The sequence below is a fragment of the Dendrobium catenatum genome, unplaced genomic scaffold (assembly GCF_001605985.2).
Source record: "Dendrobium catenatum unplaced genomic scaffold, ASM160598v2 fragScaff_scaffold_716, whole genome shotgun sequence".
Taxonomy (NCBI): domain Eukaryota; kingdom Viridiplantae; phylum Streptophyta; class Magnoliopsida; order Asparagales; family Orchidaceae; genus Dendrobium; species Dendrobium catenatum.
In genome coordinates this window covers 19777764-19803244 of record NW_021319178.1, presented here as the reverse complement: position 1 = coordinate 19803244, position 25481 = coordinate 19777764, and the positions used below count along the sequence as shown (strand labels likewise).

The 25481-nt window shown below is 36.7% G+C and overlaps 2 protein-coding genes and 1 pseudogene across 3 annotated transcripts in view; 1 reads left to right on the top strand and 2 right to left on the bottom strand.

The window, feature by feature from the left end:
- Positions 1-6491, bottom strand: part of LOC114579928 — a 34258-nt pseudogene extending 27767 nt beyond the window's left edge.
- An 8834-nt stretch (positions 6492-15325) lies between these two features.
- LOC110107660 (pentatricopeptide repeat-containing protein At3g09040, mitochondrial) lies at positions 15326-18610 on the top strand. Its single transcript, XM_020837975.2, has one exon. It carries the CDS (start codon positions 15435-15437, stop codon positions 18468-18470), a length of 3036 nt encoding a protein of 1011 aa, XP_020693634.1. The 5' UTR covers positions 15326-15434; the 3' UTR covers positions 18471-18610.
- A 28-nt stretch (positions 18611-18638) lies between these two features.
- The window catches only part of LOC110107661 (protein disulfide isomerase pTAC5, chloroplastic), a 32318-nt gene continuing 25475 nt past the window's right edge, over positions 18639-25481 (bottom strand). The window contains exons 4-6 of one of the 2 annotated variants that reach the window (XM_028696173.1): positions 19877-20120; positions 19713-19750; positions 18639-18867 (exon numbers count right to left, since the gene is read on the bottom strand). In XM_028696173.1, the coding sequence (XP_028552006.1) occupies positions 18766-18867; positions 19713-19750; positions 19877-20120 (384 nt within the window). In that variant the 3' untranslated portion in view covers positions 18639-18765. The remainder of the gene's footprint in view (positions 18868-19712; positions 19751-19876; positions 20121-25481) is intronic. The other variant, XM_020837976.2, reaches the window with a different exon arrangement.

The window sequence follows — 25481 nt, the reverse complement described above, 5'->3', positions numbered from 1 at the left end:
ATTTTACATCGCCTAGACAATCAGGCTTAAAAACAGAAAGGCTAAATAAGGATTCTATTAAGGCAGCCGTCATAACATATCGCTTAAGATACGTGTATCGGCCAGCACATAACTCAAAACAGAAAAAAAATTACCGCCATAGACAATTAGGTTATACTGTATTTTAAATTTACGCAGACACATGATCGGCCTGGACGAAATTCTTAAATTATACCTTAGTTAATCAGGAAATCAATGGAGTAATTAAGGATGATTAACGATCATATCTCCTGGACGTCGCAGGATCGGCCAAGACGATCCAGTCAAAAACCTTAAGTTACTTCAGACTAAATATCGCAGCTCGAATCCAGGGCGATGCTCTGGACGATTTCCCTTGATTCTGAACTGATCGGCCATGATGATATTAATATTGCCTGGACGAGCTAAGCCATTTTTCAATCGCCAGGAGTGCATCCAGGCGATGCTCTGTCCGATCTTCTGAGATTTGTATTGATCGCCAGGCGATATCCATATCGGCTTGGACGATAAAGTCGGCAACTTGTAATTAATGAGCTCCTTTGAAGCTCTTCTATTAAGAGCTCTGTTCAACGTTTTGAAGACCTTGGCTATTACCTTGACCTGAGAAGCCTTGAGGAGAAAAGAGAGAGTGGGAGAGAGAGAGATTTGTTGAGGGGAGCTTATGAGGGGATTCACAAGGGTTGTTTTCAAGGATCGCTCTACTTCTTCTTCGTCTAGAGTTCTCATCCTTGGAAGGTCAGAGAGGTAAGAGATAGCTTTTGTCTTGGTTCTCTGCCAGCTCAGGAAGAAGCAAAAAGAGATAGTTCTTGCTTGCCGGTGCTAAAAGGACAGTTCTTGTAAAGACTTCTCCGTCTACTGTGAGGGCTAAAGGATACATGTTTGTAGTGCAATACTCGAAGGCGCCTCCGGGAGTGATGTGTCGAGTGACCGAACCACTATAAAATTTTTTGTTTCTTATTTCTTGCTTACGCACTTTTAATTCGCATTTATTTTATGGTGTGATTTTGGTTTATCGATTTTTATTCTTTTGAAAAAAATTTTAAATACCAATTCACCCCCCTCTGGTTAGCTTGGGCCAGTTCTATAGGCTTAACATCCCTAACAAACTTTCAAGTGTATCAGAGCGGATTCATAAAAATTAGTTTGAAAAGCTTTTTGAATTAGATCCATGGCTAACCTTGAGAATCGTACACTACGGAAGGTATTCTATTACACGACCACCCTTGTTTGACAACTTACTTTATATTTTTGAAAATCCGCATGTCAACATTTACAATCTATTAATTATCGCATGTGGATGCTTATTCAAGAAGTTTTCTCCACCTTCTCTTGAAATAATGTGTTTAACAATTGAAGTTGCTTTTACTGAATGGACTTCATGAACGAGATTTAGCTCATTAAATGCAAAGTTTGAACTGACTTTTCGTGCTTTAAAATCTGAGGATTACATGCGTGTCTCCACTTGTAAATTGGTAAAGAGATTTGAGATAAATTGTTGCATCACCTATGAAGTACTAAATGAGGTTAAACAATCCCGTTTGAACATTCTCTTGCAATGACTACGAACTTTTCGTATGAAACCTCATGAATCGATTTTGACATGTACATAAGATTTACTCAGATAGTTACTTCACTGCATGCACTAGAAAAGAAACTGTCAAAACTATGAAAAAGTTAACAGATTTTGAGATGTTTGCCTTCGTCGTCATATGCTAAAATCACTACAATCACTGATTATAAAGATTTTGAACACTTATTTCTATTGATATCTATTTGCTCACTCATTGCTTACGAGCAGGGTGAATCAAAGGAATCTTTGATGCAGGTGAGAAAAAGATAGGAGAAAAAATCGATTAAAGGCACACAAATTGGATTCTGAATCTTCCGGGTCTAAACAGCGATGAAGTTTGCCTTCATCACAAGGCAATTCAAAAGCTTCTAAGGAAGAAACAAAAGCATCATTAAAATTGGAGAAAACAGTAAGGATCATAAACATGTTAAAGGATTTCTGATGTTGTTTGTTTTGAATGCAGGAAGCTTGGACATGTGAGAACTATTGCCCTACGCTTAAAGATCACTCAAGCAAAGAGAAAGGTGAGGAAAACCTAAGCAAGGAAGGACAACATAGAGACAAAAAAATTTTGGAGGATTCGCATCGGATTCATCAAGACAAGAACCAAAGATGAGACATCAAACATGATGCTTGATGCAGAAACAATCCTAATCAAGAAGAGTTATGTAAACTTTCTTACGATCAACTTCTTGAAGTTTCAGAAAAAATTCATGCATCATATAGGAAATTTAAAAGAATACACATGCTAGCTATGAAATATAGAATTTTGTAAATCTACAAAAAGAGCATGAAAATTTTGATTAAAGGGACCATAAAACATTGATTCAAATCATATGACTTACTGATTAATTTGATGAGTTTAATAAAAATCATTGTGAGTTAGTTGAAAAGCTGATGTATTAAAAGTCTCACACACATCACTGAAAATCTGATTTAAGAAGTCTAAGGAGATGGAGAAAATTTTGATGATTGAAATAAAGTTTTAAAGAGCACAATTTGAAGATTCAAAATATTTAGAAGCATGTAAGAAAACTAGGATGACACCTACTTTTGATCAATTTAGCCAAAACCTAGGAAGAGGCATTATAACTCAAACCACTTAAGGAAACCCCTTCTGAGTTAGATGTTTTTCATGTGCATGCGTAGGACAATCTCACACACTTGCATGATTCACCATAGTACCATTGGCCGTGGAGATCTAAGGTGCTGACCACAGCATCCACACATACATTGCATTCTCTCTCTTCATAAGAAGAACCTAAAACCTGCTTGGTTCCTAAATCTAAATTGATAATTTTGTAGAGGGCTCTCACCAAAAGGCCTCGTGAGAGTATGTGGGTACCTGGATAGTGGATGCTCATCGACATATGACTGGTGATGCAGCCAGTTTTGTTTACTAGAGTCCAGGACTGGAGCAAGGTTACTCTTGGAGACAACACCACCCAAAAGGTGGTAGGAGCAGATATAATGGTAAATTCAAAGAATCTTATGATTGAAAATTATTTTCTTGTAAGATGGATTGAAGCACTAACTTGCTCAGCATCAATCAATTTTATGACATAAGGCTATCATCGTGCTAATTCTTTACAATTCAGCATTGTAAGTTATAAGTAACAACACTATTTTGCAGGAAAGAGGATCAACACACGTCTACATGCTTTGATTTAAATAACATTGAATGTGCTACTTCTCTTTTGTCTTAAAAACTGTGAGTTGATATTCTTGGTTGTGGCCACGGAGGCTTTATCAGCAAGTATGAAACCCTTAGGAAAGTGACCCAAAAGGCACCTATTAGAGGTGCCCCAAACTAAGTTTCAAAAATCACCTTTAGTGAATGCTTCAACTAGAAAAGCAAGTCCATCTCACTTTTCACCCCATTAAGGACATTAGCACCTCTAGACCTCTAGAAGTCCTTCACATGATTTGTTGCGACCCATTAGCACTACAGCATGGGAGGGAAAGTCTATGGTTTTTGATTGTTGATGACTACTCGAGTTCACTTGGAACTAAATTTCTTTCATATAAAAATGAAGTCTTTGAGGAGTTTTAAACATTTTTACTTTGGATTCAGAAAAAGCTAGGTTGTGAGATTTGACCATCCATAATGATCTGGGAGGAGAGTTTGAAAAGAAAGATTTGAAATTTTTGTGAGGACAAGGGATTAGCCACAAATTTTAGCCCCTAGGATCCCTCAGAAGAATGGATAGCTGAAAGAAGAACGACCTTGTGGAAGCCGCTAGAGCCATGCTTGCTGAGTATATCACTTCCAAATACTTTGGCGAACGGTTAACACAGCTTTATGGTTGAATAGGTGGAATGCTTAGAGCCAAATTAGAGAAGACACCCTATGAGATCCTTAAGGGTAGAACACCCAATTCTTTCCATCTTCAGTCTTTGGTTGAAGGTTTTATTCACAATAATGGGAGGTCTCACTTGGGAAAATTTGATCCTAATCATTGATGAAGGAGTATTCTTGGGATACTTCTAGTATTGGGAAGTCTTTTAGGGTTTAATAAGAGAAACTTTGATGGTAAAGTGAATATGAAACCCATGTAGTTTTTTAGATTTGAGTTCCGAATCCATAAGAAACATGGAGTAAAATGATGATGATTATAGATGATTACAAGTTGAGTAAACAATGATTGGAAAGGAGACGAGCCACCAAGTAATGAAAGGTTAGGAGGAGTCACCCCAAGAGTAGAAAATTTTGATGAAAGGGTGAACTTTCACACACTTTGCCTAGTAGATTGAGATACTTACAAGGTCACCCAAGGAATTGATCTTTTAGAGCGATACCCTTCTAGTGGAGTTTAAGACTTAACATTGGGAGCTGAGAAGAGGGTAACCACCTGCCTATCTCAGACTTAAACCCAACCACAGGAACCAACCGGAGCTGGCTCACTGTAGATACATAGACAAGCTATCATAAACCACAAATACCAAATTACCAATAAATTGTAGTGGGATTCCAGAAGATTCTAGGGATTAATAAAAGAGCAAGCAAATAAAACATGAACAGTTCAAAGCTCTATCAAAGCATTTGAAGTTATAATTCATGACAACATTCAAGAAAATCTTGCAATTAGACTATTTCTCTTGGTCTTGTTAGCAGAAAAAGCAGGCTGAACATTCATTAAGGTTGTAGGATCTCTTCACTCAACAAAGATAAATTCAACTCAGTTCAAACTGTAGAAATCTTACAACTAATGTTCTCTGGACAAAGATGCTCCCACTGAAACAAATAAACAGTCTCCAGTGCACACAAATCAAAATTAATAAGTGCTGAAAGTTCACTATCAAAGGATGGCTTCCTTAGTTTCCAACAACAATTTCAGAATACTATACTGCCATCTAGACAGATTTATTCCAAGATTTGAGCGAACGCAGGAGTAATAAAACAAATTCAGCTCAACAATCTGTTTTCTCTATACTTTGTACTCTGTTAAATTTGAAGGGCGTTTTACTGATAGAATGAGCAAAAGTAGATTTTCCTTAATCACCAAAATTGACATGCATCACGTTTAAAAGGACAAGAAAAACAAAAAACACAGACGGATTACCTCATGGAGATCACGTCTTCCAACTCCGTGCAGAAGGCCATGCAATCCTGCCCAAGGCCAATAGTGTACTTTCCCTTGCTGGCTCCATCAAAAGCCTCTAATGATTCCTATATCAAATACGGATACACATCAACGGATCTGGAACAGGGAATAAACGGATAATGAGGCATCCAAAGGACCAAAAATCTTGGGATTTCACAATATCCCTAAAAAGCACCTTCCCTTATGACAGCCCTCAATCCAACCGAAACCCTCATCATCCAGGAAAAAAAATAAACGCCAAATTTTTTTCTATTTCATTGAATAGAGATAAATTATAGGTTTTCCCATTGATTAATCACTAGTACATTTTACTTGAACAGAGTTCAATTTCAAGCCAACACGCGGAAAACAACCCTGCATGCCGAAATACAGCTCAATTTTCACAATATAATCCTTAAACAAAAATCTCCAACAAAATTTTTTTTAAAAAAAAAAGAAAGAAAACTTCAACTACCAAGCTCACAGGTTCACCAACGAACAACCAAAAATACCAACCCTCTTCCAGAACTTCCAGAACTAAACTCAAATCTGCAACCGTTTGACTGAGGCTTCGTTTATTTTTTTTTTTGCTTTTGTAAATACACAGTTTTTTTTTTTTTTTTTGGGATTTTTTTTTTTGGACATTTAGGCCATTTAAGACAAACTCATACACACAACGCATACACAGAGACTCGAACCTTAGACTAGCTCTCAACCAATAGGCTAAGAAGAGTTGTGTTAAAACACAATTTTAAAAAATATTAATTTAGAAAACGGAATTTTATCGGAGCACATATAAAAACCTTTCTCCTGCAGAAAAATAAGAAAAGCAGGGCACTATTGGGAATTAGCCAATCACAAAAAGACAAATAAAGAAAAAAAAAGGAAAAAGAGAGAAAAAAACCTGCTGAACGCAGGCAGGAGGGAAATAGATGTCCATGGCAAGAATCCCAACGTTCTTCCCCTTCAAATCCATCTCAAATCTCTTAACTACCTCCTTTGAACTTACAAATCCTGGATCGGGTAAAAGAGAGGACGCTATTTCTCTCGTCCTCCTCCTCTCGTCGGCTCCTTCTCAAAGTGAAATCCTCGGATCCAAATCTTTCGGAGCGACCAGGGAGAAACAAGAGCGTCAGCCACCCCCTTCCTCCGAAACCAGCTTGCGGCCTTGCGCTCTTCGCCCAGCGAAATGCCAAATTTTCTGAAAGGTTTCTATGATGCCGGTTTAAGAAATGGAAAACGAGCTTGGCAAACGTGAGGGCTTTTCCGACTTTTTATTATCGTCAGGTCTTGACAAAAAAACAGAGGGCAGAAAAGCTTTCCCGAGGCTCCGTTTGGAACTGACTTTTTTATAGCCTCTTAAAACAAAATTTTTTGGGAAATTTTAACACAAACAATTAACTAGAGCTGCAAATGAACCGAGCCGTGTCGAGTATTTGAGTGTTCATGTTTGTGTTCATTTAATATCAACTTGTTCAAGTTTTGTTCATATTTGTTCGAGCTTTATTGTTTGTGTTCATGTTTGATTCATTTAAATTAATGATGCTCATGTTCGGTTCATGTTCGTTCGTTTAGTGCTTATCGAGCTTTAAACAAACAAACATGAATGAACTATAAACGAGCTCTACTTTTAGATGTTCATTAACTTAAAAAATGAGATTTATCGAGCTTTCTAACAAATAATTACATCGAGCATGTTCGCGAACATATTTAACGGATTATTTTAACTATCAAACAAATACGTTCATGAACATATCTGTGAATAAGCACATTTATAATAAAAACAATTGTCTATGCAACAAAGACAATGATTTATAAGCAAATCCCATCTTCACAGAATTTTCCTAACAGCAGCATTAACAAAGGCAATGATTTATAAATAAATAGCTTTATCGAGCTTAATGTCGAGCTTGTTCACAAACCTCAAATGATGTTGTTCTCGAACATAAATGAGCTGAACGCATTTGTGTTCAAGTTTGTTTATTTAAGATTCGAGTATTTAAAATATTGTTCAAGTTTTTTTGCTTAGTTAATTAAACGATCACAAACGAGCTTTAATCGAACCGAACAACGAGTAGCTAGTCGAACGTTTGGTTCGCTTGCAGCCCTTCAGTTAAGCATTACATCCAAATATAAATCAGAAATAATTGTTGGTGTTTTGAAACACAAAATGCTGCATTTAAGTGTAATCAAACGAGGCCTTTATAAACTTAAATATTATTATGCAATTTTATTTTTAAATTTTTAAACATACTAAGATTCATTAAAATTCATTATTATATTGACAGGAGAGAGAAATTAGTTGTTTAATTTATCAAAGAGGAAAAATTATTATTATTTATGTAGTGGAGTAAATTTTGAGTCACGGGTGGGGTTTGTGTCGCACCTAGAGCTGATCCTGCACTATTCAGGTCAATCCGAATACAACTCGTTTTTGCGAAAGGATCAGCTTTTCAGATCCAAACCCGACCCGCTATAGGTCCGAGTCAACCAGACAAGACCCGAATGATCCGGATCCGACCAAATTGCTAGTTTTTGGGTAAAGAATAGGTTAAGTTTCAATTTTTGGATAAAAACGGGTCAATTTTGGATTTCCAAATAAAAAATAGGCTTTAGGGTAAGGTCAATTTCGATTTTCTGGGTCAACCTAAATCCAACCCGGTTTTTGAAACGGATCGACTTGTTGAGCCCGAACCGTTTCAGGTCCGAGTTAACCCCAACCAGGAATTTTCAGGCCGGATTTTTATCGAATCTTCAGGTCGTGCCGGTCGTGTCAAATATTGACACCTCCTAATTTTATGAATTTTTTTTTACTTATATTTGTAATAAAATATATCTCCATCATAATATGCACTTTAATTCTATAATAATAGATTGTAATATGTGTTAATGATTAGGGAGCTTTTTATAAAATGTTAATTAAAGCCTAATGTTTGATGTATGGAAAGGAAATTTTTGCTAATCTACTTTAGAATTCAGAATTTTAAGCATAAATTTGTTTATTACACCAACATATTAAATTTTATTGAATGTAAAATTTAAATTCTTTCCAACCTAACTATTTATTAGTCAGATCAATCAATTCAATTGGCTTTGCAAGCCCATGCCTTATATAGGTCAATATAAGTCTAGAGTTAGTTGTTACATAAGATTAAATAATAATAATAATAATATACGTATATTTTAAACCAGGATAAAACTCACTCTTAGGCTCCCATCTATTTTTTAAAGCAATTTTTTATTTAAAAGAATTTAGTTTAAAATTTATTTTATCAAAAAATAGTTTTAAAAATCATTAAGAAAACTGTACCAAATTGTAGCGTTAGAGAAATATAAAATTTATCGTTGGTTTTATACGAAGATCTAGCACGCAATCAGATAAAAGAGGTGTAGCATTTATAAGTGGCACCAGCATTTTTAATTAGAAAACTCTGAAAAGAGAAAAAAGTGATGGAGCCTGACCCAATTTGAATGAATTTATTATTATTTGCAATCGATTACAAATGAGACCCTTCCTTGGGGAAAGGCCTTCGACTTGATCTAATGAATATACATCATATAAAATGCATTACATGATGGGACTTGAAAGAATCACTCTTTATATATTTGTTTGGTCGGTAGCACTATAGTTGGCGGGCGACGGAGGTTTAAAAGACTAGGTGACGGTGGTCGGTGAGACCATAGTCGGCGGGCGACAGCAATAAGAAAAGATCGATTTGGCAACAGAGGTCAGAAGGATCGCAAGCTAGCTATGAATGTTGGAATGACCATAGTTAGCAGGCGACAGTGGTCAGAAAGATCGTTATCTGGCTACTGATGTTGGGAAGGATCGTAGTCAGTATGAGATATTGGACAGAAAGATCGTTTTCTAGAGACGAATGTTGGAAGGACCGTTGTCGGTGGGCGATAATGGTCAAAAAGACTATTGTCTAGTGAAGGAGGTCGGATGGACCATAGCTGGCTAGCAATGGAGGTCGAAAGTCTGGCGTTAGGCAAAAGTTCAATGATGGACGGAAGTCCGACGTCATATAGAAGTCCGATGACCGGCAAAAGTCTGGCGACTGGTGGACGTCTGGCGTCGACGGTCGGAAGTCTGACGAAAATTTGGCGCCTTGTAGAAGTCAAACGATGGGGGGAAGTCTGGTGTCTGGATGAAGTCCGATAGTGGACGGAAGTTCAATATCGGGTAGGAATTTGATGACGGTCAGAAGTTCGGCGATGGGGCGGAAATCCAACTTCGGGTAGAAATCCGGCGATGGGCTTGGTCACCAGACTACTGTCTTTCCGATCTTCGCTGCCCGCCGACTATTATTCTACCGACCAAACAAACATATAAAGAGTGATTCTTTCAACTACCATCATGTAATGCATTTTATATGATGTATATTTATTAAATCAAGCCAAGGCCTACTCCCAACGAAGGGCCTAATTTGTAATCGATAGCAAATAATAGTGGATTCATTCAACATTGGGACAGGCCCCGTGGTTTTTCCCTTTTTCAGGGTTTTCCCTATAAAAAATTTGGTGTCAATTATGAATGCTACACATTCTCTTTTATTTAATTGCGTGATGGATCTTCGTATAAAGCTAAGACAATAAATTTTATATTTATCTACCGTCGTGAATATTCCAAGACACAACAGTTTAAAAAGAAGTGCTACACGAGGACTTCCCAGGATGTCACCCATCTTAGCACTACCCTCCCCCAAACACGCTTCACTGTGGAGGACTTCCGATGCACTTGTGCTAGCTAGGTACCGTAATTTTTTCCATTTTAAGGGTTTTTCACGTAAAAATCTTAATGTCACTTATGAATGCTACACCTTATATTTTATTTAATTGCGTGCTAGATCTTCTTATAAAGGTACGAAGATAAATTTTATATTTCTCTACCGCCGCGAATATTCCGGAACACAACCCAAATAAAACTTTAATCTACTAGTTAAAAAGCTAAGATAAATATAGTCTAGTCAATATTTTTTGAATAAATGACATATAATCAAATAATATAATATTTTTTTTGCATGTTATGTAATCGAGCGGAGAAATGCAGTGTCAAGATTCGTGCCATCTTTGACCGAATTTTCATTTCTCTAAAAATGTACTTAATATTTTATTTTGGATGAATTTCATTATTTAAATTTAAATTCTGTTATTTTACAATTTAGTTTCTAGATTTAGTTGAATAATTAGTTATATTCATATTTTGAAATTAAAATAAAACCAAAATAATTTATTACACATTATTTTAAAATAATTTTAGATCATCTATCCTAATTACTCTAAAATTAAAATTATAGGCTTGTAATTTTTAATTTTAAAATTTAAAACTTTATCTGTGTTGCTTTCACTCTTTAAATTTCCTTGTAACTGTCGCTATTCCACATTTTATTAAAATATATATTTTTTTATTTTTACAATTATAACTTTGTTTCTTTTCGCTCACGATTATGACCTTTCACTTAATACTCTTTTCTTCATACAAATAAAAAACACTACAGGAAAATAGATTGTTATCGGTGGACAAAATTTGTCGGTTACAAGGAAAATCTGCTGGAAATTTTGCTTTTCCGATGAATTTCTGGCGAAAATCCATGCGACGTTAATTCAAGCGTCGGAAAATCTTTACCAGTGCAATTCCGGCGAAAAATGAAGGTTGCGCATCATTTTCTTTGAACGAATTCTGGCGTTTAATTTGTCGATATTTACGCCGTAATTTTACTGGCAAAAATGTAAAATATCCACTGGTTAGTCACTTAGTCTGACACCTTTTCTGACGCATGTAAATCCGCCAGAATGTCCGACGGTAATAGAAAACTTTCCTGTGGTGAAAGTCATGTTTCCTTTTTTTTTTAATCATCCATCTCTTTTTAGGGACATTAGAGGATTCGAGCACTAGATGAGAGGGAAGGAATTGCTTCTGTCGACCGTTCGGCCGCAGTCGGGATCTCATTATCCATGTTCTTAACTAAAGAAGTCAACCCACCCCTCCAACTAGTGACAATATTAAATCCTAGACATATTTAATTGCTTAAAGATATTAAGTTTCCTATCTATTCCCTTATCTCCCTTTGCCAAATTGAGATATGGCCAAAGCCCCATTATTTTGAATTGGTTCTTGTTATTTTCAACTTTGTGTGGGATACCACACACAAATCTTCTCCACCTGCTCTAACTCCATTATTAATATTTTATTTTATTTTAATTAATGGTCATCAATATGTATACGAGCTGGGACCCAGTTGGTCGACAGAATTCCTCCTCTAGATCCACATTCGAGAACTTTTATTCTATCCAGTGAACGTACGCAGAGGAAGGTTCGGTTTTAGGCAAAAATTTAAATTATAGAATAAATGACCACCGGCAATACTGTTGGCAGGCTAACCACTTGATTTAATAGATGTAATTCTCAAGTGTTTATAACGTGAGAGAATGAACACTGTTTTCCTAAGGAGATTTTTGTTTTTTATAGGGTGAGGAAAAATGAAGCCCATCTTAATTTATTGATTGATGAGATTTTGATGTGAATATATGTAGGTGTGTATATGTGAATTTATGATTAAATTTATTTGTCAAAATCTCAAAAAAAAAAAAAAAATAAATAAATAAAAAAAAATCTTTTGGTTATATTTGATATGTCACAAAAATTGTCTTGATCATGCATTAATATCAAAAACATATTTGGATTATCATGACATAAAATATCTAAAATGCTCTAACATAAAATAGCTAAAATATCTTGACTTAAAATACCTAAAGTACCCTGATCTAGAATATTCTGGCTTAAAATACCTAAAAATATCCCGACTTAAAATACGTAAAATACCCTGACTTAAAAAATTTTGAGGGTGGGCACCCAAGCGTAGGATTAATTATTCTGTGAGGACGATGAACACCATCCGGAGACCAATCAAATGCGCCACATCACCCCTTCGCTCGGTACCGCGGCTCGGTACCGCTCGATACCACTGACGTGACACATTCTAATAATGTTCTGCTTCTGATCTCCGCATAGAATAATTTCTCCAAGCGTAGATCCGCCCTCTGATATGAAGTGAAAAGTAATACAAGTTATTTGTAGGGCCAACTATCCACCTGCTCATGACATAGCTTTACTTTTCTCTTAATTCATAATCTAAAAAATGCGCGTAAATTATTTACTTTACACTCCTAATTCAGCAAACCAAACTGCTCCTTAATCGTCGCAACATTATAATTGTATTTGATGTTATAGGTTTTTTTTTTTTTTTAAATTTTTTCACATCTGTAAAATGTAATTAAATGACTTAAATTAGAAGCATTCTAATCTTACTCAAAACTTGTTCAAACATGATTCAAATCTTAGTTGATCATAATTCAGATCACATTCAATTGAAAATTCGAATGCAAATTAATTCAAAATAATTTAATTCACAAGAAAATTCAATAAATTGTTTGTGCATATAGGAGGAGCATTTTAATCTGAAGAAATTTTTAAGAAAAGTTTTCCAATGATGATTTTTTTCTTTCAATTACATATATTACAAGTCATATAATTTCAAGCTTCCTTACTTCAATAAGGGGTATATTTGACATAAATTTTTACAATAATTATATTTTGTACATCATTTTCTTATTTATTTTTTAAATGTGATAGCTACAATTTGATTGTTTGAGGAGTAAAAGAAATTATAACATCTACAACTTCTAAATTTTTAATTTCTTCACAATAATATCACCAACTATTTGCAAGCAATGGCAATCATCTCAAGCAAATTCTAATCAAATTGCATTAGATTTACAAAACTCCTAAGACATATCACATCGATAGAGGTTGTACGACTTAATCATCTTTTTTCGCATCGTCTATGCTAGGGCTTCGTCCTAGCCGGTCGCTCTGTGCTGGAGATCGCCTCTCAGGAAAGTTTTCTCCTTTCTCTTCTGTCTATTGATTTTCCTTGGATGTGTTATTTTCTTGCGTGATCTTGCCCCGTCCTCGTCGGATGGCAGTTAATCGGGTTCGTTTGAGCAACCCTGGCTTCCTTTATGGGAAAAAAATGTTCTAGGTCTTTCATTGATGCACTGAATGGGGCTTCTTCGGTGGCTTTCCCTCTTCTTAAACATTCCACCTTTCGTGGTATGCCATCTTTATGGGTTTATGAAGCGGAAATTTCTTCACTCACAGCCCCATTCAAATTCTCATTAGTTGGGAAAAATTTCAACAGTAGGCCTAGCTTGGAATCAATTAGAAGATTTTTCTTTAATCTTAAATAGGGTGGTGAATTCTCTATGACTGTGTTGGATGCGAAGCATGTTTTAATCAAACTTGTGAATGACTTGAATTACTATAGGTTTTCTCACATCTTTCCTACTTTGTTAATAATTGCTTCATGAAATTAGTTAAATGGTCTCCTTACTTGGATTTATCGGTTGAATCTCCCATTATATCTATTTGGATATATTTCCCTAATATGCATCATCACCTCTTTTCTCCCTGCATTCTTCATGGCCTGGGGTCAATTTTTGGTCGGCCTTTGCATATTGACAATGCTACTTAGGTGGGTTCTCGGCCTTCAGTTTCTCGCGTTTTAGTCGAACTCGATATTACAAAACATTTTCCTAACTCCAGTGTGGATCAGGCATGATGGCTTGGGGTATGTTCAATCTGTGATTTTGAAAGACTTATTTTTTTTTTTTTTTTTTTATTAATGTAAAGTTTCGGGTCATGACAAAAAAGAATGTGGTAGCCTTAAATTAGTTAGGCCTAAATAGATTTCTACTGCTGGTGTTAAGGATACTGTGGATTCTACTTTGGTTCCTATCACTGAAATGGTTCCTAATGAGGATAATTGCAATGAAATTGTTGATGCTATTTGTCCTGTTGCTGACTTGCTGTTAATCCTAGCGATGATTTCATTCATCCTGAGCAGGAAACTGTTCGGTTCAATATTGACTTAACAGAGGATTGTGCCAGTAAAAATAGAAAAGATGTTAATGATAATTTGGTGTTAATAATTGTGTGGTTAACCTCACTGATGGTCCCATTGTATCTCCTAATTCTAAAGTGGCTGATGAAGATGTTGATTATGGTTGCTCGGATTCTGGAGAGCTCGGGTGTCCTGTTGTTGGGAATTCAGGGCCTGTCATGCCTGTTGGATTGGTGGCTACATCTATTTATTCTAATGCTCCTATGGATGGTGATATGCCTCTAATTAATGTTCCCATTTCTATTGTTGATAAGAAAACTTATTAGCTCAACTTGCTTCCAAAGATCATGTGGTGGTTCAAGGGGATTGGTTAATTGATTTTGGTTCAAGGAGGCATAGTAACTGGTTAGATGATGAATATGTGGAGAAAATTAACGAGAAATAATTTGAGTCTCATGATAACTTTGATTTGAGTATTCTTCAAATTGCTAATGTTGGTTCTTTTCAAAATAGTCGTAAGCATAGACAACGCAAATCCAAAAAGAAATGAGTTTTTTTTTTTTAGGATTTGACCTTCGTTTTCTTTGTGACCCAGACAATGTTGTGGCCACTTTTTGCTCACCAACTGGGCGGCTGCGGCTTGTTGGCAACCTTTGGTGGTACTTCTTGTTGCTCTGATTGGTGGCTTTTGTTTGGGTTGTGTAATTATGATTTGTCCATTTCATTTGTGTGGATTATTGTTTACTTCCTCATCTGGATGGTCTTTACTTAACTACTGGGTGGTTGCATAAAGCATATTTGCCAATGATTGAGACTGGCTGGCTTTTGCCTTCTTTACTGCTTCATGTATGTTCTTTGTTTTAGCTCTGTATTTTTTACTTTGTTCTTTGCAGGACTTGCTTGTATCTTCTTTTTATGAATGAATTTATTTCCTTTGAAAAAAAAAAACTCCTAAGACATTTGATTTTATGTAAACCCAAATAGTATTACAAAAATCAAGTTAAGAGGAATTCTTAGATTTCATTTGGTACATCATTCTTTGTTGCTTTCTAAAATAATTTTTAAAGTGCAAAAATTTTTTTAACTAGAAATTTTTGTACTAAAATATTACTTTAGAAAGTAATAAGAAAGATGTGACAAATAAAACCTAAGTAAATAAGACATTATTGTATAAGTTAATTATCTGGTTATAAAAAAAAAATATTTTTTTATTTGTAAAATTTTAAAAAACACTTATTTCTTTCCTCGAAATCAATAAATATTTGAAAATTTTTTATAAAAATAAAAACTAAACAAAATAAAATGTTATAAAATCCAAAGGTCTCGCCTCCTAAGATTGCCGCTTCTCACTTTTAAATGCTTCCCGCCTCTCTTCCCCTGCAACGCTTGCCCAGGCTTTGTTCTTCCCTTCCACGCCTCCCAATCCCTTCTGATTCCCAATATTACGCCAACCTCCTCATCTCATATTCAAAACAATCCGCCCGCCACCCGTTCGACGAAAGTCCTCAAAGAGTCCAAGCCCTCGGAACCTGCAAAACTATCCATGGCCGCATTCTCATACTCGGCCTCGATCTCTCTGACAAGCTCGGCAATGCCCTCATCGATCTCTACTCCAAGTCCGGAGAACCAAGTTCTGCCCAAAAGGCATTTAACCTCATGGAGAAACCAGATCAAATATCCTGGAATTCCATTCTCTCTGCCTATTTACGGACAGGTTCTACTTCCTCGGTTCTCATCTCCTTCACCTCCATGCTGCGATCTGGTTTCTCTCCAGATCAATTCAGCTTCGCAACAGCGCTTTCCGCTTGTGCCAGATTAGGCGCAGTAATGGAAGGGAAGAAACTCCATTGCTACATAATCAAACTGGGTTTGAGTTGTAATCGTTACTGTGAGGGGTCTCTAGTTGACATGTATGCAAAGAGTGGTCAGGTTTTGGATGCCTGTCAAGTGTTCGAAGAAATTTCGGACCCGGATATTATAGCGTGGACAAACATTATAGCAGGTTATGATCAGGCTGGAATGGCTGAAGAATCGTTGCGGTTGTTTTCGATGATGTGTGATTCAGGAATTGTGCCTGATCGAGTCATGATGGTGGCAGCAATGAGTGCCTGTTTTAGTCTAGGAAGGCTGGAAGATGCCAGGAGCTTATTCAAACAGATTCAGTCTCCCAATAATGTGGCTTGGAATGCGGCAATTTCAGGGCACGCTCAGAATGGTCACGAGGCTGAATCACTGGAGTTTTTTCGGGATATGAGGAGAAGTGACGTGAGGCCGACTCGATCAACAATGGCGAGTATTCTAAGTGCTGCCGCAAATTTACAAGCTATTGATGACGGTTGTCAAGTACATGCAGAGTCAATTAAGCTTGGTTTAGATTCAAATGTCTTTGTGGGTAGCTCTTTGATTAATTTCTATATCAAATGTGGGTTCATGGAAGATGCAAGAAGAGTGTTTAGTTCACCATGGGAAAAGAATGTTGTTATATGGAATGCAATGCTTGGAGGTCTATTAATGCATGGGCTAGCAGAAGAAGTGATTGATCTGTTTCTAGAGATGTTGGATCCTGATGAAGTAAGTTTTGTTAGTGTAGTTGGAGCTTGTGCTTGTATGGAGAGTGTAGATTTAGGCAGGCAATTTCATTCTTTAGCAATAAAGAGGAATATGGAAGGTGTTATGTTTCTACAAAATGCATTTATTGATATGTATTCTAAGTGTGGGGAGTTATCTGATGCAAAGAGACAGCTTGATTTGGTTCCTGTTAGGGACATTGTGTCTTGGAATTCGATTATAGTCGGACATGTTCATTGTAATCTAGAGGAGGAAGCTATATATATGTTCAGAAGGATGAGATTGGAGAGTGTGGTACCTGATCAAGTTTCGTGTTCGAGTATAATCAGTGCTTGCTCGGATTCAGGAGCCATTGATGAAGGGAAGCAGATGCATTGCTTGTCGATCAAAGTGAATCTTAGCTCGAATGTTTATGTGGGAAGCTCCCTTATTGATTTCTATGGAAAGCTTGGAGAAATAGAGGATGCAGACTTGGTGTTTTTGCAGTTGACAGAAAAGACTTTACCTGCAAGAAATGCTCTTATCAATGGTTATGTCCAGAACAATAAGGAGGAACAAGCCCTGATCATGTTCCAGGAAATGCAGATAGAAGGCATAAATCCTTCTACTATTACCTTTGGTAGCATTTTACCTGTTTGTGGTGCTCCCTCCAGAGTAACAATGGGAAAGCTAATGCATTGCTACATGTTAAAATCAGGCCTTGTCTGTTGTGATGACTTTCTAAAAGCCAACCTATTGGTAATGTATTTGAGATCTAAACTCCATGAGGATGCAAGTAAGCTTTTCTTGGAGATTCCAGTAAGCAAGAGCTTGGTGATATGGACGGTTGTTATTTCAGGGTATAGTCAGAATGGATTCAGTGATGAAGCTCTACTGTTATTTCAGGAAATGAGAATGTATGATTTGGGTTTTGACGAAGCCATTTTAGCAAGTGCTTTAGGAGCATGCGCTGACTTAGCTGCTCTTGGAGATGGTAGAAAAGTTCATAGCATAGTAATTTGCACTGCCTTCCATTTTTACAAGCATACAACTATAGCACTAATAGACATGTATTCTAAATGTGGGGATGTAGAATCTTCCCAGTACTTATTTGAAGAAGCCAAGCACAAGGAAGATGTCATATTGTGGAATTCATTGATCGTCGGACTTGCGAAGAATGGTTGTGCAATCGAAGCACTGGAGATTTTCTATCAGTTGCAGCAATCAAGAATAAATCCTGATGATATTTCGTTCCTCGGCGTTCTCACAGCTTGTAGCCACGCAGGATTGATCGAAGAAGGTCGCAGCTTTTTCGAGTCTATGACAAGTAATCATGGGATAATACCACGAGCACATCATTATGCTTGCATGATTGATCTTCTTGGTCGAGGAGGGCATCTTAAAGAGGCCGAGGAATTGATCAACAAGCTTCCATTGGAACCAAATGGTTTGATTTGGGCAACAATGCTTGCAGCTTCCAGAATGCATGAGGATTCTGAAAGAGGAGAAAATGCAGCTGACAAACTTACCAAATTAGAGCCTTATAACTCTTCTCCATATGTCCTGCTTTCTAGTATTTACGGCGCTTCGGGTAACTGGGATGGAGTCAAGAGGCTGCGACATGCCATGAAATTAAGGGGAGTTCAGAAGGTACCTGGGTGCAGTTGGATTGAGGTGAGGAACAAGACAAGTTTATTTATTGCTGGAGATAAGTTTCATCCCAATGCTAATGAGATATGTCAAGTATTGAATGATCTCACTGCTCTGATGAAAGATCTTGAGTGTGTTTCTGATATCATTTCGCTTTTGCTGGATGAAGATGAAGTCCTTGCGCTAGCCCTGTAGAAGCTCTAAAAAAATCGATTAGTTCATCCACCTTTGTATCTGTTGGATCTGTAATGTTCTTGCAGCAGGGCAAAGAGTTAACTTTAGTGATGTTAGAAACGTACATTGAATCATTGAATACATATTTCCACATTTTGACATTTTGTGAGTGAGATTCAACAAAACCTCTGTTCCATCACCAACTAAATTTTCATTGGAATTATGAAGCTGAGATGGAACTCTCAACTTCTGATCTTCAATACATTTTTTAACTGAAAAAAAAATGGTATACATGATTACCGTAGTTACAGACAACCTAATTTTGAACAATATTTTTCCCTTCACAAACGTCGCAGATGATGTAACCAAGGCCTTCGCAGTATGGGCACTTTGCTCCTTCGTCAACCCACTCCAGAAACTACAATGCAGAATACTTCAGTACTAACATAGAAGTAGCATGACATAAAGCCAAGTGAAATAATATAGAATGTAGTGTGGTTGTCCATTAACTTAGGCTTAGTTTGGGAAGGCTTTCTTTTTGTTTCTTAAAGCAGCTTCCTAGTATAAAAATTTATACTAAGAATATTCTTTAAGAAGCAATAAAAAAGTCACCCCAAACAAAGCCTTAATAAATAATTAAAAATTTTAATAGTTCAGATTTTAGGATCAAATCTCGTAGGCAACAAATTTGTGTTTTGGTGCTCAATATTTTTCAAAAGGGAAGAATTACACATATATCATCGGAATTATGCGTATTTATAAATCTAACACCTACCCAAAACAATCAAATTCATGCATTTGCACCCACGATCGATAAATTGAAATTTGATGAAAGTGAATGATGCTTCATTTTTTGAGAGGAGTACACTTTATTTCATGTTATTTACATATCTAACATCCAAAACATTAAGATTACATGTCTATCATTCATATACAACTTTAATATCAACTATACAACTCCTATATTTCATTCCTACCACTCATATCATTCTATAAATTTTAATATTTCATTCCATGCACCCATATTTGTTTTATGAGTGGTAGGCATATAATATTAATGTTTTGGGTGTTAGATATGTAAATAGTATGAAATAAAATGATAAGTATGTAAATATCCATTTTTAAGATTTGGGTTGTGTTATTGGAAATGAAAGTACTTTAGGATTAGTTTTGTAAATATACAAATTTAGAATGTTGTACTTGTAATTTCCCCAAAATAAAAATAATATAGAACTTAGTTGACAATGAACAGTTCATATGTACCTGTGGCTCAATATTTGGTTCTCCACTCCCATCACACTCTGCATGAAGATTAAAGGTGCAGAATTTTATCTTTGAAAGATAAAGCTAATGGCAAGTTATGTAATTTGAAGTTAAATGTTAAAGAAAATAAATACTGAAATTGAGTAGCAAAGTTCATCATAAACCTGAGCACATTAATCGGCCTTCTCCACGACAAGTGAGGCACCGAGTGGAAGATGAAGCCTTACTGCCTTCAGAAGGTTTATTTCTTCCCTTAAGCCTAGATGGTTCTTCCCACCGATTCTCTCCAAGTAGAAATACACGGTGTTGGGATATCCCTATTTCTGTATCACCAGCTTCTTTGATCAATGTTTCCTGTATCTCTGCAAACTTCCTTACTGAAGCAATAGGTGCTCCATTGGTGCCATCCTATGAGAAAACCAGATATAAATCGCGTAAACGAAGGCTCACTAATATGGGTTGATGTTTGCAAACTCAATAAGGTGAACCAAATTAAGTTCTGGCTAGTAAAAGTTTGATCCATTGATAAAACTTATTAAAGAGGACTTGGTATTGATGGAAAGCAAAATTAGAAGGGCAGGCGGATAAGCAGAAAAAATTTTAACCAGTATAATGGGATTGGAAATTGGAGGACTGAAGCTTTGATACAAGTGCTATCAGGTTGTTAATGCACTGGAATATCGGACAAACAATGAAATGATGTTATTCACACTTACAGATAATCATAGTTTCATATGCTCTGATAGTAGAGAATAATTACATCGTAAAAGCAAGGATAAAAAAGTAAAAATATTGCCCCCAAAAAAATTAACACACAAGACCCAAAAACTTACGTGGGGATTAGTGAACTGTGAGAGATTATTCTGTGCGGACACCGGACACAAAATACCATCTAGAGGCGAATCAGATGCATCCACGTCATCCAGTACCGCACAATACTGAGCTCGGTACCAAGCAGTACCGAGCCACGGTACCAAGTAGGAGGTGATGTGACACATTTTTATTGGGCTCTGGATGGCGTTCGGCCTCCGCACAGAATGATTCCTCATCTACATTCATGTCGGTACAAAAAAAATTTTCAAACTAATTTGAGAAAGTTTGTCACAATTTTCTGTTCCAAACAATCTTCTAAGTTTTAGGAGAAGGGAAATAAATGGCCCAATGGCTTAGAAGAAACTGGGAGGAATTGATATGAAAAGAAAATAGATTTATATTCCTAGTAACAGCAATAGTAATATTCCAAAAGTTAGAAAATGATAACGGTGCTAAATTGCCTGGTGTAGGGATACGGAAAGTGTAATTGCTGGAATTGACTTGTTAATGATGTAAAATCCGCATGGTTTGACTGTCATCGCTAGATTTTGCCAAATTAACATCAGGATAAGAGAAATAGAAGTGGATTAAAATAGGATTTTGAAGAGAAAATGAACTACCATGTTAGTTGACTGAAAAGGATATGCATTTCAAGCTTATCTACTTCCAGAAATCAATTTTGGAATAGCAACGAAGATACATAAAAACAAAGTATTAGTATTACGCATAATTAGGTAAGAAGGTGCCTTTTTTTAGGATTTCCATAATGGCATGCAAAACTTATGCGTCAAAATTTGAACGTGTATGAGATTGTTTTATCAATAACTTTAAATTCAGTTTTTGGTGGATCTATAAACAGTGTGGATATCGTTTTTAGATCTCGCTTTGATTGTATAAGCTGTTAACATAAGTTTAAATTGGGGAAGTCACCACATCTATTCAATATACATCCAAATGGGCAACTCTCATTCATGATATTTGGATTTTGAATCATGAAAATTGTCGCATAAAAATAGATGAGATCGCCCTAACCTGATGACAGAAAAGGGTTCAATATCCAAGCATGTTGATAGAAACACCCCATTTATATTTTACAACCAAATATTATAAGTAGGACTTTATTTTAATTTTTGATATTTAATCTTAAATCTAATTTTAATATTTAAAAAAAAAAAAAGTTAACAGTGTGATAGGAAATACTTGCAAATCACAAGTATTTCTATCAATAGAATAAAAAAACAAACTCCCAAAATCTGAAGAAAAATCACACCAAATAGTAGTTCTATTGCAAGAATCAAACGAACAGAAAGAAGAATCAAAGCAAGAACAATTGATCCTCAATTCGGAGGAGGATTGTTCTCTCCAAATCCCTAGAAGACGAATCTAGAGCCCAAAACATACAAGATAACTCCAAGAGAATATAATAATCAACATAACCCTAACCCTAGCATCTCATGTCTATTTAATACATTAATTTCTAATTCAAAAACTCCCTCCCATGCATTAGCCACCCTCGCACCCCCCTTGCTATTTTTAGATCAATTCAATTTGTAGGCCCCATCGTTTGGGCGGCAACAATAGAGGAGGCAGAATTATTTCGCCTCCTATAGAACCAGCTGACCCAGCAAGGGCGAGTTTGGCCGATTCCACCTGAACTGACCTAACAATACCGTCCTCCCAAAGAATCACCTTGTCCTCAAGGTGAAAGGAGGGAAACTAATGCTTCATCCTCTCATAAGGCTCCCATGTCGCCTCATAATATGGAAGATCCTTCCACTTGATCAACACATCTTTTTCCCTTCCTGCATCCTGGCGCACCCCTTGTAGCTCAAAGGGTTCTAACATCACCTCCAAATCCTCGGTTAATGTTGCTGGTAATTTAGAACTTATTGCATGATCTCCAATGGCTCTCCTCAGTTGGGATACATGGAACACAGGATGTGTGGTCGCCGTTAGTGATAGTTTCAGCCAATATGCCACCACTCCAATCTTTTCTTGTACCTTATACGGTCCAAAGTACCTTGGGGCAAGCTTCTCATTTCTCCTGTTGGCGACGATCTTTTGACTGTATGGTCAAAGCTTTAAGAACACCCTCTCCCCTACTTCGAAATGAATGTCCTTCTTATGCTCATATGCTTGTTTTTTCATAATATGTCTTTTCAACTCTTCCAACAGTCTGTCCCTCTCCTCCAAATACTCCATTGAAAAAATTGGAGTGCTGCTATGTCCAAAATGCACCAGGTGAGGTGGATTCCTTCCATACAACACCTTGAAGGGTGTCATCTGAGAAGCTGAATAATAAGAGGTGTTGTATAAATATTCCGCCCATGCTAACCACTTGGCTCATAACTTGGGCATGTCCGACACAAAACATCTGAGGTGGGTCTCCAAGCTCTTGCTGACCACTTCTGTTTGGCCATCTATCCGTGGGTGATAGGAGGTGCTCCACTTCAATATTGTCCCCTGTATTATGAACAACTCCCTCTAAAAGTGGTTGAGGAACACCTTATCTCCTTCAGATACTATAATCTCTGGTATTCCATGCCTTGATCGCCTCTCTGATGAACAATTATGCCACTATCATTGTGGTATATGGATGTTAAAGGGGAATGAAATGAGCATACTTGCTCAAGAGATCTACCACCACTAAGATCACTATGAGCCATTCTGATCGGGGAAGCCCTTCTATGAAATCCATGTAGATCTCCCCTCATACCTGGCCTGGTAAAGCCAACGGCTGTAGTAATCCTCCTGGAGACATGGTCAAATACTTATTTCTCTGGCATACCTCGAATTTGGCTGTCATCTCCTCCACATCATTATGCATCCCCTTCTAGTACAACTTTGAAGCTAGCCTATTATATGTCTTTTGCACCCCTGAGTGATCCCTAACAACGCTTTCATGGAACTCCTGGAAAAAGAGTGGAATGTGGACTGATGTCCGGGGCATCACAAACCTCCCTTGATATAGCAGTCTGCCCCCCTCCAATGAGTACCCCGGATGGCTACTCTCTTCCCTTAGTAAATCGACCCCGATCTTTCCCAATTCTTATCCTTGTCACTTTCTTCCTTGATGTCCTCCTAATCTAACATCAAAGGAATCGATAGTTGCATCGCCTGCAACTACCCCATACACCTGGACAAGGCGTTTGCCACTTATTCTCCACTCCGGGCCCAACAATTTGGACAACCACCTTTGATGTGATAGGAAACACTTGAAGTTCTCAAGTATTTCCTATCAATCTTCGGAAAACAACGAGGATTCTTCACAAAAGTATGCACAAGAACACAAAAATAGTAGATAATTTGTATTATTTGATGAAAGGGAACAAAAAATATCAAGAAACAATTGATCCTCTATTCGAGAGGAGGATCATTCTCTCCCAATCTCTAGACGCCGCTAGAGCCCAAAAGAAATCCAAGAGATCTCAAATTTCAGCCAAATTCAAGATGCCCTAACCCTAGGAAAACAAAGTATTTAATTCATACAAATCAAAAGGAATTCCCTAAACAGTCCCTACATTCAATTTCCCTCCTAATCTTCCTCAAAATTCCTTCCTAAAATGCTCCCGCAAGGCTAGCGGCTCGGGCAGCCTCCGCCCAGGTGGAAAAATTCCGTTGTTTCACCCTTAAGCCGGTCCCGCCTGGACCGGCTGGTCCGGTCCAGTGGACCGGTCTAACAATACTCCCCTCCCAAAGATCCACCTTGTCCGCAAGGTGGAAAGACGACACCCTCCATTCCTTCTTCATCACAAACAGTAAGAACCTGAAGAGTTCGGTCCTTACACCTGTGCCCCGGCGTATACCATTATTTTTTTTTTCTTTATTTTTAGCATCGCCATTGATTTCAGAACAGTGGCATTCTCTTCAGTGATGTGCCTAGATGATCTCAGCAAATGTTTGATCATCGGTTTTGCCAATTCATGGTTGTGTGTTTCTACCGAATTTTTCACCGTCCATATCCCTTCTTCACTAACAAAAAATCTCACCATAGCAGGGGCATCCAGTTCTTGTAGTTGATTTTTCTAAATTTAACCTTCTGTATATTTTCTGTTTCTTCTTGAATCCAGATTTTGAACAGACAAAAACTTTGTTTTTCAACTTCCTGGTATCCAGGTCCAGTAAGAAAGATGTTCTTTCCGAACACTGAAGCCAATGCTTATGTGCATATCGCAATATTTAACATATGCTTCTTTCTTCAGATTTGTAAACCCCCCTATTTAAAATAAATTACATTATTCATTAAAACAACGGAAAATTCCGATTATAAATACATGAATCTCGGTAACATAGTTCAATACCGAGTTATAAATAATCTCGGTACAAATATATGGTATTTCAATTCTAGGGGTATATAAAGTCATAATTAACGTAAAATCTAACGAAAAAATTTCAAATACCCTGAGTTTAAGTACGAATATCCGAGATATTAAGAGTTATCAAAAAACTCGGTACAAGGTTCTACATAAGTATAATATCTGTACAAAAATCAATTTTCAGTAATAGAAATTAAATCTAGTTATGTAGAAGACATAAATGACGTAAAAATATTAAAAAATACCTAATAACCGGGATATACTTATAAATACCGAGAAATACCGAGTTGTCATAAAACTCAGGTATTTCTTTCTTCATAGCTCTAAAAACTAAATGGAAGCAATATAAACAAATATCGAGCAGTACCAACTTATAAAAAATCAAGTTACATTTAACTAACGACCAATACCGAGTTATCTAAAGGTTAGATACAAACAAATATGAGAGGATCAGACGACGATGGAGGACAACTTACTTGTAAAAAATAGGAAAAATCGTCATCCAAAGTATAAGTGCAAATGTTCATCGAAATCGTCTAACTCTCTCAAAGTAGGAGTTCCCAGAGTAGGATTTCCTTCGAATCCATCTCGTGAAAGCTATGCGAAAGTTTCGATAACCCTAAACACTGTATAAGTTCTG